The sequence below is a fragment of the Sorex fumeus genome, unplaced genomic scaffold (genome assembly GCF_029834395.1).
Source record: "Sorex fumeus unplaced genomic scaffold, SorFum_2.1 ptg000063l, whole genome shotgun sequence".
Lineage (NCBI taxonomy): Eukaryota > Metazoa > Chordata > Mammalia > Eulipotyphla > Soricidae > Sorex > Sorex fumeus.
Window position 1 is genome coordinate 76,828,659 of NW_026606120.1, and position 15,986 is coordinate 76,844,644.

The following is a 15,986-nucleotide window of genomic DNA, read 5'->3' on the forward strand; positions in this document are numbered from 1 at the left end:
TTGCCTAAGGTCCTTCGGCTGGATAGCGGAGGTGTCCGTTTCTTCATCGGTAAATGAATCCATGACAGCATGAAACTCCAATACCTGTTGCTAGCAATGTAGAGGCAAAGTGTCAGGAATACAGGGATCTGCTGGAAAACTGGGTTTCGCCTTCTCCAGATAGTTCTTTTTTCTTGTTTTTCTTGGGGGGGGACAAACCCAGCTGTGCTCGGGGATCACTCCGGGCGGGGCTCACGGGACTATATGGGATGCAAGGATCGAACTAAGGTGTGCCGCGATCAAAGCAGGTGCCCCACCCGCTAGCTGTACTGTAACGCTCCAGCCTCCTTTTCCAGATGCTTCCAACGCGCAGGCGCAGAGAGCACTTTCCCCTCTCCCCCGTACAGGCTCCCGAGGCGCCTCTTCCGCGGGCTACTGTCGCCCTCTGTCGACCAAACGGGGGAACGCACCGAAGGAAAGTCTGGGGCCGAGAGGGAGACCAGAAGTTCACGGGTCCGTAGAGGCCGCCTACCTATAGAGGGCGCCCACCCACTCGTCCGGTTCTTCTCCAGGTTCTTCCGCTCGGAGTTCTATGATCCGTCCGGTTTGCGTCATTGCCGTAAACAAAAGAAAAGTGCGCCAACCCGGAAGTGGAACCGAGAACGGGGTCAGGCTAGCACCGGGGGTCGGAAGCTCCCGAGTGGGCCCGGGCCGTTGCGATGGCTGTGGCCGTGGCGCTGGCGGGAGCCGCCATCGGAGCAGAACTGGGCCCCGCGGAAGAACTCGCCAAACTCGAGTATCTGTCTTTGGTGTCGAAGGTCTGCACCGAGTTGGACAATCACTTGGGGATCAACGATAAGGACCTGGGTAGGTCTTCGGGAAGCAGACGGGGAGCGGGTCGGTGGGCCGGGTCTGTGTGTACGTGGCGCTGTCGCGGGCCGGGGGCCTCGGGGCCCTCGCGCCCGTCTCGGGGACGCGCCACCCCGAGCTGTCAGTGCAGCCTGAGGTCGTGTTTTCACGCCCACGTTCCTTCACCAACCTTAACCTTAGCAGCGCCGCTGCCGCGGCTCCAGGATGACAAACGTCGAAGTTTATCCGTGATGTCATGCTCGGTGCTGGGTCGCGGCGTGTCTGAGAGCAATGACCGTTTTCTGGATGAAGAAAACGTGTGTGTGTTTGTGTGTGTGTGTGTAGGCCTGGACTCGGCCCTGCGCCCCCCGAATAGTGGGGAAAACCCCAAAACAAGACCGAGACATAGACTTTCCCACCCTACAAGAGAACATATTGCTCCCCTTTTTCATAAGTGGGTGACAAAGCCTTGGCGGCGGTGCTGGTTCATGCCTAGATACGTCTCTGGGCAAGCCTGATGGAGTTTCCGTTTCACTTAATGTCGTGCAAGGAGAAGGCAGGGCCCAAGGTGGTTCTGGCCAGGTTTGTGGACTGTTGAGTTTTGTTTTCCAATGAGCATCCATAGACAATGGGTAAAAGTTTCCTTGTCGATTTCATGTTCAGCCCAACATAAAGTTGCTTGTCTCTGGACAGTGTTAGATAAGTAGTTCAAGCGTGGGAAATTTCGGAGCCAGTCAGGTTTGCAGAGTTAAAATATGGAGGGGAAGCGCCAGTGTCTTTCATCAGCTCAAAGTGGGCATCTGAGGGCAGCTGCCCCAGCGCGGGTCTTTCCAGATCGTGCAGTGCTCGTTCTCCTTTGCGTGTTTTGTGTGTGTGGATGAACGTGGCCTCATGTGCTTGGACATTGTCACCGGAAGAGTCAAAATGGCAGTGTGCATAGTTGCTATTCTGATGGGATGAGAGTAAGATGCTGTGGGTCTGGGGATCTTGGCATTAATGTACTGAAAGGTCCTAGTGAGCCATTTCATAGTGATATTTTATTTTCATATTGAAAGGAAATTAAAATTTCACTAGCAAATAATGAATAATCTTAGTAGTCTAAATGTTTGTGGGTTTGTTTTTTTTGTTTTTTTGGGGTTTTTTTTTTTTTGGTAGCAGGTGGTTTGGGCCACACCCAGTGATGCTCAAGTCTTATTCCTGGCTCTGCACTCAGAAATCACACCTGGCAGGGCTCTGGGGACCATATGGAGCACTGGGAATAGAACCCTGGGGAGTTGCTTGCAAGGCAAACATCTTACACGCTGTACTCTCTCCAGTCCTAATTGGGTTTTTTTTTTTTTTTTTTTTTGCTTTTTGGGTCACACCCAGCTGTGCACAGGGGTTACTCCTGGCTCACATACTCAGGAATTACTCCTGGCAATGCTCGGGGGACCATATGGATGCTGGGAATCAACCCGGGTCGGCCGCGTGCAAAGTGAACGCCCTACCCGCTGTGCTATCGCTCCAGCCCCTAATTGGTTTTGTATTTAACAGATTTGAGCCTGGGATATGGGTCAGTGGTAGCGCACATCTTGACGTGTGCAGGACCTGGCTTCAATACCAGGCACTGCAGAAGCAGAACAAACCAACCCCCAACATATTTTGAAATGGATTTCTCAGTCAAATCTGTTTTGGTTTGTGTGTTGGGTTTTATTTGGAATGGGGGTTCCCTCTCCAGCGATACTCTAATGCTGGGGATCAAACTCAGAGCCTGTTGGATGTACAGTATGCTCTGCCTCCTTTGAGCCATCTCTACACCCCAGGTTTTAGGTTGCTGTTTGGTTGTTTTTTTTTATTGATTCTTTGGGAGCAATAAGTGTGGTTCTCAGGGGTCACTCCTGACAGGCTTGGAGGGGGCCATATGGGTTGTTGGGGATTGAACCTGGCTAAGCCATGTGCCAGGCAAATGTCCTACCTGCTGTACTATCATTCTAGCCCTTGGTGTTTTTTTTTTCTTTTTTTCTTATTTTTTCTTTTTGGGTCACATCCAGCGATGCTCAGGGGTTATTCCTGGCTTTGCACTCAGGAATCACTCCTGGTGGTGCTCGGGGGACCATATGGGATGCTGGGAATCGAACCTGGGTCGACCGTGTGCAAGGCAAACACCCTACCCACTGTGCTATTGCTCCAGCCCCTGGTTTGTTGTTTGTTTAGTAGAGTCCATCCCCAGTGATGCTTGAGATCACAAGGGTTATGCTTAGTGGGGCTAGACTGGCATGAAGGGTCAGGCAGTGCCAGGAATCAAACTCAGGGCATGTTGGGCATATGCTGTAACATTTGACCTATCTCCCTGTTCTTTAATTCCTTTTCTCTTTTGCAGCTGAATTTGTTATCAGTCTTGCTGAGAAAAACACCACCTTTGACACCTTTAAATCTTCTCTCGTCAAAAATGGTGCAGAATTTACGGTATGTGGATCTGGAGACCTCGTTTGAATATTTACTGTTGTGCTTAAGATTTTGACAGGAATTAACTAACACAGGACCTTGATAGAGAAAGGCCCTTATATGTGTAAAGCTTATGTATCATGAAGCAATGGTGATATAGCCAGATTTCCTGTGGCACCTTGGGAATGGGGTAGGATTAAGGGTTACTCCTGGCTTTGCACTCAGGAATTATTCCTGGCAGTGCTCGGGGGACCATATGAGATGCCGGGGATCGAACCTGGGTCAGCTACATGCAAGGCAAATGCCCTGCCTGCTGTGCTATCACTCTAGCCACCAGGATTACATCTTAATGGGTGTTTAGATTCTTTTTTTGTGAGTCAAAGTAAAAAACAAGAATCTAGGTGTTAGAGATTGTTGTGAGCCACGGAGAATAAAATATTAATGGGAACAAAATGATGCATGCACATTCCTCCACCTCCAAGGAACCCAAGTGTCAGCTTTCTCTGAACCCATGTTACTAGATTTGTTGGTTTTTTTAAAAAAATATTTAAATTTCACTGAGATGTTTGATGTATTATGACATAGCAGTTATTTATGAGTGTTACTTTAGATCACTGTCACTGTCACTGTCCTCCCGTTGTTCATCGATTTGCTCTAGCGGGCCCAGTAATGTCTCCATTGTGAGACTTGTTACTGTGTTTGGCATATCGAATACATCATGGGGAGCTTGCCAGGCTTTGCCGTGCGGACGAGATACTTGGTAGCTTGCCGGGTTCTTCGAGAGGGGCAGAGCAATCAGACCTGGGTCGACCGCGTGCAAGGCAGACGCCCTACCTGCTGTGCTATCGCTCCAACCCTGTTTTTTTTTTTTTTAATTTAACTTTCTTTCTTTCTTTCTTTCTTTCTTGGGTCACACCTGGCGATGCACAGGGGTTACTCCTGGCTCTGCACTCAGGAATTACCCCTGGTGGTGCTCAGGGTCCATATGGGATGCTGGGAATTGAACCTGGGTTGGCCACGTGCAAGGCAAACTCCCTACCCGCTGTACTATCGCTCCAGTCCCCCCATGTTACTAGATTTATACCGCATCAGTTTAGTGAATCCAGGACATGGCCACTGCTCTTTTGGATATCCCTTTTTTGGTTGGTTGGTTTGGAGTTTTTTGTTTTGCTCTGCTCATGGCTTGCTCCTGACTCTGTGTTCAGGGGTCACTCCTGGAGGGGCTCAGGGTTCCATATGGAGTGCCAGGGATTGATACCTTGTCAGCTGTGTGCAAGGCAAGTGCCCTGCCCATTGTACTATCTCTCCAGCCCCAAGGATACCCTTTTTTAAAAAAGTGGATTTAAGCACTGATGGGGGACCTAATAACTTTTAATCTCTTTCTTTTCAAAGGATTCTCTCATTAGTAATTTACTGCGTCTCATCCAGACCATGCGGCCTCCAGCAAAGCCTTCCACTGGCAAAGGTAAGTAGAGCATCAAGCTGAGCTGAGCCTCCAGAAATGTTTTGGATATGGGCATCCTGCAAATTGCTTGTTACCCTCTCGTGGCTGCTGAGGTTATTGTTCTAGTAACAGATTTCATATGACTCAAGGAAGAAATACAGTTGACATAATGAAATGAATACCATGCATTACATGCCCAAATAGTTTGTTGAGGATTCTGTAATCAGTGTTTTTAGAAAATTGGATTTATACTGGGTGTGTAGGGTATTATGTAGTAAAATGCCATGTTGAAGTTTTTTTTGTAAACCATTTGGAGTATTAAATATATATTTTTTCTTTTATTCCTTCCTATTTCTGTATGAAACAAGATCTTGTTGTTAAACCCAAAACTGAGAAGGAGAAGCTGAAGGAACTCTTCCCAGTCTTGTGCCAACCAGATAACCCTTCTGTTCGGGTACTGATGAACATTTGTGACTGTCTCCTATAAATGCATGTCCCCTGCCCTGCGCTTTTCTCTGTATTATAAATTTGGTTTTGGACCACAGCCAGCGATGCTCAGGGATCACTCCTGGTGGGATGGGGTGGGGGAGACCATCCTTTGGAGCCAGGAATCGGACCTGGGTCAGCCTCTTACAGGGCAAATGCCCTACCCCCATACTATTGTTCCAGGGCAAATGCCCTACCCCCCTGTACTATCGCTTCAACCCGCAAAATACAGATTCTTGAGTGAATGATTTTTTTCCCCCTCCTAACATGTTTGCCCTTTGCCCTTGCAGACCATGCTGGACGAGGATGACGTGAAAGTAGCTGTGGATGTTCTGAAAGAACTGGAGGCTTTGATGCCCAGCGCAGCAGGCCAGGAGAAGCCGAGAGACGCCGAGCACCGGTGTGTCCTTAGTGTCCTTTGGGAGTTGAGGGTGGTGCTGTGGCAGTTGAATTTTGTGGACCCTTCACGCAATAAGTCCAGGCTGGCCATGTGCCATATTTTTGTTGTTTTTGTTTAGTTTTGGGGCCAGACCAGGCGATGCTCAGGGGTCACTCCTGGCTCTGCACTCAGGAATTACTCCTAGTGGTACTCAGGGGGACATTTTGGGGTGTTGGGGATTGAATCCCGGTTGGCCTCATGCAAGGCAAGTGCCCTACCCACTGAACTAATCGCTCCGGCCCCACGTACTATATTCTTCATCTGTCTTCCATTACTCCCTCTAGTGTTTAAGCAGTAAATGCTGAGATGTCCAGAAGCAAAAAAATCTGAGGGGCTAGAGTGATAGTACAGTGGGTAGGGCATTTGCCTTGCACATGACCGACCCAGGTTCAATCCCCGGCTTCTCATATCGTCACCCAAGCAATGCCAGGCGTAATTCCTGAGTGCAGAGCCAAGAGTAACCCCTGAGCATCGCTGGGTGTGACCAAAAAAAAAAAAATCTGAGCTCAGAGAGGCAGCAGCCTTGACTGGCCTATAGGGATGCCGCTGTCATTGGAACTTGAGCTCAGCTCAGCCCCAAGTGGTTGCTTCCTATGTGGGTTCCAGGTGCTTAGGGGTACAAAGGTGAGGAGGGGCTGTTTTTTTCTGTATGGTTTTTTTTTGGGGGGGTAACATCCGGAGATGCACAGGGGTTACTCCTGTCTCATGCACTCAGGAATTACTCCTGGCGGTGCTTGGGGGACCATATGGGATGCTGGGAATCAAACCTGGGAAATCGGTCACGTGCAAGGCAGATGTTCTACCCGCTGTGCTGTGCTACTGATCCAGCCTCTGATTTCTTTTTTAAACGGCTATTTGTTGGTTTGTTAGAGACAAGATTAAAAGGAAGAAACGGAGCCGAAGCAGGAGCCGGAGCCGAGAGCGAGAGCGAGACAGGGAGCGGGAGCGGGACAGAGACCGAGACAGAGAGCGCGACCGAGACCGCAGTCGCGACCACAAGCGAAGACACCGCTCCCGCTCCCGGACCCGGGACAGGAATAAAGGGAAGTCTAGGTACCGCTCCAGAAGTAGAAGTCAGAGTCCCCTCAAAGACCGGAAGGACCGAGACAAGTATGGGGAGAGAAATCTGGACAGATGGCGGGATAAGCATGTGGACCGCCCTCCCCCTGAAGAGCCGGCCATCGGGGACATCTACAACGGCAAAGTCACCAGCATCATGCAGTTTGGCTGCTTTGTGCAGCTGGAGGGCCTGAGGTAACTGATGCCTGCCTTCCTGCCTGTCTGTCTGCCTGCCTTCCTGCCTCCCCCCCCCCCCTTCCTGCCTTCGTCTCTTCCTCCCTTCCTCCCTTTCTCCCTTTCTCCCTTCCTGCCTTCCTGCCTTCCTGCTTTCTTCCCTTCCTCCCTGCCTGCCTGCCTGCCTGCCTTCTTTTCTCTCTTCCTTTACACAGGGAACATATGTGCCCAGGCCGGCTGCATGCAAGGCAAGGGCCTCACCCATTGTACTTTCTCTCTGGCCCTACGGAAGTTTTTTCACACCAAGAAGGGCCATGTTTCTTCTGTTCCTTGAGGTTTCACATTTGAAATGATAACAGCGTGGGGCCAGGCTAATAGTGCAGTGCATAAAGCACTTGCCTTGCACGCAGCTGACATAGGCTCAACGTCACGGCCAGGGCTCCATAGTGCCCCTGAGTACCACCTGGAGGGATCACAGAGCGTGAAGCCAGGAGTAAGTCCTGAGCACTCGTGGCCCCAGAACAAAAAGAAATGAAGTAATGCTTCATTTTAGTGGTTAATGATACTTTAAGAAAATCAGCCATACCAGATCGTTAGAAATCAGCTTAGAATTCGAAACATCACACAGGCATTCATTTCTTCCTCTGACTGTAGGAGATCTGTCCGTTGACTGGTTGAGATGTATAAAAGCCAATCTTCCCGTGGGGTTTCCCCCCATCCCCACCCCATGTCTTTTCCCTGGGAGGGTAATAATGTCTTCGGCTGTTTGGCCATTTCCTTATGATATAAAAACCTTCTGCTTGTTCAGCTTGATCAGGGGTAGGGTTGGGAGGGCACAAAGCATGTGCAGGCGTGTTCCAGGCTCTCTGGCTCTCCCACAGGAAGCGGTGGGAAGGCTTGGTGCACATCTCAGAGCTCCGGCGAGAGGGCCGCGTGGCCAACGTGGCTGATGTGGTGAGCAAAGGACAGAGGGTCAAGGTCAAGGTGCTGTCCTTCACCGGGACCAAGACCAGTCTGAGCATGAAGGTAGGTGAGAGTTGGTGGGTTTCCACCTCCAATGACCACCGAGCCCCAAGAGGATGTCAAGGGGCTGACCCCCCATCCCCCTTCTGTGGTGCCTTAGGATGTAGATCAAGAGACGGGAGAAGATCTCAACCCGAACCGGCGACGGAACCTTGTTGGGGAGACCAATGAGGAGACCTCCATGCGGAACCCAGACAGACCTACGCACCTGTCCCTCGTCAGCGCCCCTGAGGTTGAGGATGACTCGTTGGAGCGGAAGCGCCTCACCCGAATCTCTGACCCCGAGAAATGGGAGATCAAGCAGGTGGGGACCATTCGCGCATGTGGGCGCTTTGTCACGCGGCACACAGCCTGATGGGTAGGGTGCAGGCCTAGGGCACGCGGGCCTGCTGCGGCTTCTGACCACTGATCAAACAGGACATTTGGTGGCCTTGTGGGGATGAAGTGAGATGACAGATACAGACAAGTGAGCATGTGCAGGTGACAGGGATGCTGTAGGTGTGTCACTAGTATCAGCGCCAGGGGCTGTGTAGGTGGATCTTGGGCTCTAGAAAGAGCATATCCCGACTCCCACTCCGACCTTCAGTTTACAGAGGGGGAGACGGATGGGAACAACTAGTCGTAAAGGTTCACGTTGCCCGTGACAGGGAGTGCATGGGGTGCTGTGGGAACAGAGAAGGAGAGGTGAGCTCTTCCTGGGGTGACACCTGGGGGTGACACCTGGGGGCCCGGAGTCGTAGGCACTGTGTTAGCAGCCACCTCCACGGAGAGGGTTTAGGATCTTTGAGGCCCTGCGTTTCTGGGTCTGGGACTCAGAGAAGAAGAGAACCTTCACTTCCTAGGTGAACCTTTGAGTTAATGCTCACCAGGGAAGAGTTTTGGTCCTGGCAGGTTACCGATGTTCCTTTCTGTCTAGATGATCGCGGCCAATGTCCTTTCCAAAGAAGAATTCCCAGACTTCGATGAAGAGACCGGCATTCTCCCGAAAGTAGATGACGAAGAAGGTAACTGGCCGCTGGGATTGAGCAGGGGGGATGAATTTGGCAGGTTGAGTCATTGGCCTTTTACGATTTCTTTATAGTTTAATCCAGTAGTTTTGAACCGTTGATTCCTCTGACCTCACCATTCATCTTTCAAAGAATAAGAGGCTCTCCATGATAGGAGAAAAAAATTATTTTTCTTTTTTTTTACCCCTCCCCGCCCCCCCCACCTCCCTGTAGTATTGTAGATCTGCCTGGGGCTCCTAAGTACCACATGATGTGCCCCTACCAAAAAACTGGATTCTTCAATCCTCAACAATTTTCCTTTTTCTCCTATACCCAAAATATGTGATTCAGTCATTTTCTTTGCATTTCATTGGCAGTCTGACATAGGCTTACATAATATTTTTCTTCTTTGTATATACATTTTTTAAATTAATTGTATCGACAGTTCTGTGATTGATAGATTTAAAATTTAATATGAAATAGGCATAATTATCTCTGAAAAACTCATTTTTCAGAAAAAGTTTTAAATTTAATTATTCTGTTGTCATAAGAAGATTTGAGAATAAAACTTAAGAAGTGAAGGGGAAGGGACCTACCTGGGTTTGATTCCCGGCATCCCATATGGTTTCCCAATCCCCGCCAGGAGTGATCCCTGAATGTAGAGGCAGGAGAAGGTCTTGAGCACCTCTGGGTTTGACTCAAAATTTGAAAAGAGTGAAAAGAAAGGATTATGGGCTGGAGCAATAGCACAGCGGTAGGGCGTTTGCCTTGCATGCAGCCAACATGGCCGACCCGAGTTCGATTCCTCCGCCCCTCTCAGAGAGCCTGGCAAGCTACCCGTGATGTATTCGATATGCCAGACACAGTAACAACAAAGTCTCCAATGGAGACGTTACTGGGCCCACTCGAGCAAATCGATGAACAACGGGAGGACAGTGACAGTGAAAAGAAAGGAAGGAAGGAAGGATGGAAAGAGGAAAGGAAGAAAGGAAGGAGGGAGGGGGAAAAGGAAGCGAGGACGGGGCAGGGGAGACAGCTCTCTGGCTGGAGCGCATGCACAGGTTTTGTCCGGGTTAATCCTGGTGCCACAGGGTATCCCGAGCACCAGCAGGTATGGCACCCTTCTCCAAAACTATTAAAAATGTTATGTTCTGGGAAGAAAAATTGATATATTTCTCTCTACATTTAATTATTGTGCGGTCCATGCCAGACAGTGCTTGGGGACCTACCCAGTGGTGTGCAGGGGTCCTGATGGTGCTTGGGATCAAACCCAGTGACTTAGACCTGCAAGGTTTGACGACTGATGTCCATAGCTGATCTGAGATTTGTGATAATCCTATCTTTGGATCCACCTACATCACCTCTAAGTTGTCCTGGAAGCAATTTTTTAAATATATATGTATATAATTTAAATATATTTTTTTAATGAAAAGAAAGGATTATGGGCTGGAGCGATAGCACAGCGGTAGGGCATTCGCCTTACAAGCGGCCAACATGGCTGACCCGAGTTCGATTCCTCCGCCCCTCTCGGAGAGCCCGGCAAGCTACCGAGAGTATTCGATATGCCAGACACAGTAACAACAAAGTCTCCAATGGAGACGTTACTGGGCCCACTCGAGAAAATCGACGATCAACGGGAGGGCCTTTACCTTTACCTTTTAATGAATCACCATGAGATGCAGTTACAGACTAAGAAACTTTTGTGATTACGTTTCAGTCATACAATGATTGAGTACCCATCCCTCCACCAGTGCTCATTCTCCACCACCAGTGTTCCCAGTATACCTCTCCCCCTCGCCACATCCCCAATGCCCGCCTCTATGGCAGGCACATTCCCCTTTACTCTCTCTCTCTCCTTTTGGGTATTATGGTTTGCAATACAGGTAGTAAGTAGCTATCATGTTTGGTCTATCGTTCCCTTTCAGCATGCATCTTCCATCCCAAGCGAGCCCTGGAAGCAACTTTTGTTTTTTTGCTTTTTGGGTCACACACGGTGGTGCAGAGGGGTTACTCCAGGCTCTGCACTCAGGAACTACTCCTGGCGGTGCTCAGGGGACCATATGGGATGCTGGGAATCGAACCCAGGTCAGCCGTGTGCAAGGCAAACACTCTACCTGCTGTGCTATTACTCCAGCCCCTGGAAGCAACTTTTAACTCAGCCCATTGACAACTTTCTTATCTGTGGAATGAGTTTTATAAGAGAACACAGAGATTCTATAGCAGTAACTAGTGACCCTCTGCCTACAACCCAGCTGAACTAGAACTTTGTCAGAACTAAGATCCATTATATGTCCACCTCAGATTAGATCTTTCTTCTTCCTCTGGGTGGCACCATCCTAGCCTTTATGTTACTTCTTCACTTTTCATTACAGATTTTTTCTAAACATGGTATTTTTTTGTTTTTTGTTTTTTTAAATTTTTTTGGCTTTTGGGGTCCTGCCCGGCGATGCTCAGGTGTTACTCCTGGCTCTGCACTCAGGAATTACTCCTGGCAGTGCCCAGAGGACCATATGGGATGCCAGGGATCAAATCCTGGTCGGTCGCATGCAAGGATGCAAGGCAAACACCCTATCTGCTGTACTATCGATCCAGCCTGTGTTGTTTAATCTGTTTTTGAACTTCTTTTTTTTTTTTTGGTTGGCTTTTGTTATTTATTAATTGCTGTTGATATTTATGTAAATTCTTTTTTTTTTTTTGCTTTTGTGGGTCACACCTGGTGATGCATAGGGGTTACTCCTGGCTCTGCACTCAGGGGTCACTCCTGGCGGTACTCAGGGAACCATATGGGATGCTGGGAATTGAACCCGGGTCGGCCGCGTGCAAGGCCAATGCCCTACCCTCTGTGCTATCTCTCTAGCCCCTTATGTTGATTCTTATACTTGTGTAACATTTTATCTCACTGCTATAAAGTGTTTATATAAATTTATTATGGAGCGATAGCACAGTGGTAGGGCATTTGCCTTGCACGCAGCCAACATGGCCAACCCGAGTTCGATTCCTCCGCCCCTCTCGGAGAGTCTGGCAAGCTACCGAGTGTATCTCTCCTGCACGGCAGAGCCTGGCAAGCTACCCGTGATGTATTTGATATGCCAAACACAGTAACAACAAGTCTCACGATGGAGACGTTACTGGGCCTGCTCGAGCAAATCGATGAGCAACGGGAGGACAGTGACAGTGACAGTGATTTATTCATTTTATTTTTTTCTTTTTGTTGCTGGGGAAGAGTTCTACCTGGCAGTGTTCTGGGCTTGCTCCTGGCTCTGAGCTCAGGGATCACTCCCGACAGACTCAGAGGACGATAAGGGGATGCTGGTGATTGAATCTGTGTTGATCACGTGCAAGGCAAGCACCCTACCTGCTATACTATCTCTGGCCCACATTTTACTTCTGATAGGCGTATGAATGGTTTTGAGGGTCAGAGCTTACTCCTGGCTTGCTCTCAGGGGTTATTCCTGGTGGTGGTCTGGGGACCCCATGCTGTGCCAAGGATTGAGCCAGGGCTGGTGGCGTGTAAGGCAAGCTCCTTACCTGCTGTATTACCTCTTTGGCTTTTTTCTATTTAGGGGGCTTTCTCGTTAACTTTTAGGAATAATACTCTAGACGTGATGTATTCGATATGCCAAACACAGTAACAACAAGTCTCACAATTTGTCGTGAGTTGTTACTGGTGCCCGCTCGAGCAAATGGATGAACAACGGGAGGACAGTGCTACTCTAGACGAAATTTTTATATTTGTCACTGAACACATGCAGGACCTTTCATTTTTCCTAAAAACAAAAATACATATTTCTTACTGGGTAGTAGTAAGAAATATACCTGTTTAACGTCACCAGGCAATTCAGATTCTTTTTTGTTTTGTTTTTACGTCACACCTGGCAGTGCTCAGAGCTTGTTTCTGACTCTGTGCTCAGGGATCACTCCTGGAGGACATACGAGGTGCTCGGGAGATCATATGGGGTGCTGGGGATCAAACCCAGGTCAGCCATTGCTCTGGCCCAAGCAGACCAGATCTGTTTCTGAAGTTTTTGTGTCCATTCATCCTTCTACCGTAGCGTGAGTTCCCGTTGCTCCACATCCTGGCTAGTATTTGTTATTGTCTGCCTCATTTCTTTTTGACAATCTACTATGGGTTATTTCATAAATAAAGTTAGATGGTAAATACCTTAGCACCATTTAGGTCAGGCTAAAATTATTATGCATCTGTATGTGTATCGGAGACCCAAACCCGGGCCTCCCACTTCCAGGGCAAGGGTTGGGTCTCTGAACCACTCCCAGGCCTAAACTTTCTTTGGAAATACTTCTCTCTGGTTCTTGGGCTGGAGCACAAACACCGTAGAAATGGCTATTAGCGTTTCATTTGTATGGCTGCCCTTTGACCTTGGAGTTATGCTTGATGATTAATGTTACTTATTAAATTAATTGTTTGGGGACTGGAGAGGTAGTACAGCAGGTAAAGCACTTGCCTGGCACGCGCTGACCTGTTTTTGCTCCCTGGCACTATATGTGAGCATCTCCTGAGTGCAGAGCCAGGAGTGAGCCCTGAGCACCGCTTGGTATGGTCCAGATTCAGAAACAGAAAAAAGAAAATGAAGAACTTTGGTGAAAATGATGGTCAGTTCTCTTTTGGTTTTGGCTAATGCTTCTTTTGGGGGACTTTCAGATGAGGACCTTGAGATTGAACTGGTTGAGGAAGAGCCGCCATTCCTGCGGGGACACACCAAGCAGAGCATGGACATGAGCCCTATAAAAATCGTGAAGGTGAGACGTGTTGGGGCTTCAACGTGGAAAGGTCAAGCGAATTCTTTTTGTTTTGGAGGCCACACCTGGTGATGCTTAGGGGTTTCTCCTGCACTCAAGAATTACTCCTGGCAGTGCTCGGGGGACCAGATGGGATGTTGGGGATCAAACCCAGGTTGGCCACGTGCAAGGCAAGTGCCCTACCCTCTGTACTATCACTCCAGCCCCAGGTCAAGTGGATTCTTTTCTTCAACAGATTAGCTGTTTAGGGGATGTTGGATCTGTAAATCTTGGCTCAGGCCATGGCAGGTAGCAATGAGTATTTGTTTTAATTCATTTTTTGTGGTGCTGAGATCAAGCTTAGCACTTCATGCAAGGTGAGTGATCTACCGCTGAGCAGCCCAGGCCCTGTAGTATTCTTGTTTTTTAGGAAGATTAACTTGGCTCCATTGCTTTTGTCTTTTTTGATTTGTTTTGTTCTCAGTGTGTTTGGGTGGAAGTAGCAATGAATGGAAGGCCTGGTCTGCCCTCACTGCCTCTCCCAGACCTTCAGGCTTTATTACTTTTCAGGTTTTGCTTCTTTATTTCATTTGTGTGTTTGTTTTTGGGCCACAGTGCTCAGGAGTTAGGCCTGGCTCTGCAGTCAGGAATCACTCCTGCTGGGCTCCATGCAGGGAAAGCACCTTACCCCATCTCAGCCCCTACTTTGCAGGTTTTAAAGCTAGTTTTAAAGATTTATTTGCATATTGAGGTTGACCTTTAATAGAAAAGTATTGTATTGAACCTTTCAAAAAGGCAGAGCAATGAAAAGAATTTTTTTTGGGGGGGAGCAGGGTTATACCGGCTGTACTCTGAGCTTACTCCTGGCTCTTCACTCAGGGCTCACTCCCGGTGGTGCTGGAGGTCATATGTGGTGCTGGGTATGAGACCGGCTGGGCTGGGTTCAAGACAAGCGCTTCACCAAAGCACGTGCCCTCCAGCTGTCCTGTCGCTGCAGCCAGCCCCTCATTGTAGTTCTCGATTCAGATAGAACTTTCTTAGATGTTTAGAGAGCGTTCCTGTCTCCTGGCTGTCTTGTTTCATCCCTAATTCCCTCCATAATTTACCGCTGCTCTCACTCATGGTTTGAAAGCTGTGCAGTTTCTTCCTCTCACGCGGTATGTGGCATTGATGGCGTCTATGTCCCAGATGGATCAGTTTTTGAATTGCAGTGGCTCTGCCGGACGTTGGGTTTTCTGGCCATTTCATGCACTCAGAGATCCCATTCTGTTGTTTTGCTTCTGTTGTGCCAGAACCCAGATGGCTCCCTCTCCCAAGCAGCGATGATGCAGAGTGCCCTGGCCAAGGAGAGGCGGGAACTCAAGCAGGCCCAGCGGGAAGCAGAGATGGATTCTATCCCCATGGGGCTCAACAAGCACTGGGTCGATCCTCTGCCTGATGGTAGGTTCCGGTGGTGGTGGTGATGGTGTGTGTGTGTGTGTGTGTGTGTGTGTGTGTGTGTGTGTGTGCGTGCACTCCCCCTCTCAAAAAAAAAAATTGACCCTTCATGTACACCGGGAGGTAGAACTTACTGAGGATCTCCCTTAGCTTTGATTTAAGTATACTGGGCTAAGGAGATGCACGAACGTTCTAAGTGCGTGCTTGGTTTGCACAGACTCTCTGGTTTAACCTCTGGCACCACATGACTTTGGCATTAGTGGTTATGGTTTTGGAGACCCCTAGCACCACTGGGGAGGGACCCCCCCAAAAAAAAAGAAAAAAAGAAGCAACAGTTTAAGTATTGTTTTATTTTCTCCTTCCTTTCTTTATTGTTTGGGGCTATACCTATTGGTTCAGTGCTGGGGATGAACCCAGGGCGCCAGCAGCAGAGCTGCCCTCTACCCTCTGGGCTCTCTCCTAGTGTCGTTTTTGAAACAGATATTTAAAACCAAAATTGAGGGGCTGGAGAGATAGCACAGTGGGTAGGGCATTTGCCTTGCACACGGCCGACCTGGGTTTGATTCCCAGCATCCCATATGGTCCCCCGAGCACCACCAGGAGTGACTCCTGAGTGCAGAGCCAGGAGTAACCCCTGTGCATCGCCAGGTGTGACCCAAAAAGCAAAAAAAAAAAAAATTGATTCAGTAATCTTGGTCAAATTGTTTGATTTTTTTCTCTCCTGAATAACTTAAAATTTTGTTTTGTGGGCCAGAACCATAGTGCAGCAGGGAGGGCATTTGCATTGCACACAACTGACCCTGGGTTGATCCCCGGCATCCTATACCATCCCTGGAGCAGCACCTGGAGTAATTCTTTTTTTTTTTTCTTTTTTTGTGTTGTACCCAGTGATGCACAGGTGTTATCCTGGCTCATGCACTCAGGAATTACTCCTGGTGGTGCTTGGGGG

At 48.8% G+C, this 15,986-nt stretch overlaps 1 protein-coding gene across 1 annotated transcript in view; it reads left to right on the plus strand.

Annotated features, from left to right (window-relative positions):
• The first annotated feature begins 630 nt into the window (after positions 1 to 630).
• Positions 631 to 15,986, plus strand: part of DHX8 (DEAH-box helicase 8) — a 36,096-nt gene continuing 20,740 nt past the window's right edge. Inside the window, exons 1-11 of the mRNA XM_056127348.1 lie at positions 631 to 846; positions 3,188 to 3,273; positions 4,645 to 4,717; positions 5,065 to 5,150; positions 5,473 to 5,582; positions 6,492 to 6,875; positions 7,736 to 7,880; positions 7,978 to 8,181; positions 8,794 to 8,881; positions 13,524 to 13,621; positions 14,893 to 15,040. Of these exons, the coding sequence (XP_055983323.1) occupies positions 699 to 846; positions 3,188 to 3,273; positions 4,645 to 4,717; positions 5,065 to 5,150; positions 5,473 to 5,582; positions 6,492 to 6,875; positions 7,736 to 7,880; positions 7,978 to 8,181; positions 8,794 to 8,881; positions 13,524 to 13,621; positions 14,893 to 15,040 (1,570 nt within the window). The 5' untranslated portion in view covers positions 631 to 698. The remainder of the gene's footprint in view (positions 847 to 3,187; positions 3,274 to 4,644; positions 4,718 to 5,064; positions 5,151 to 5,472; positions 5,583 to 6,491; positions 6,876 to 7,735; positions 7,881 to 7,977; positions 8,182 to 8,793; positions 8,882 to 13,523; positions 13,622 to 14,892; positions 15,041 to 15,986) is intronic.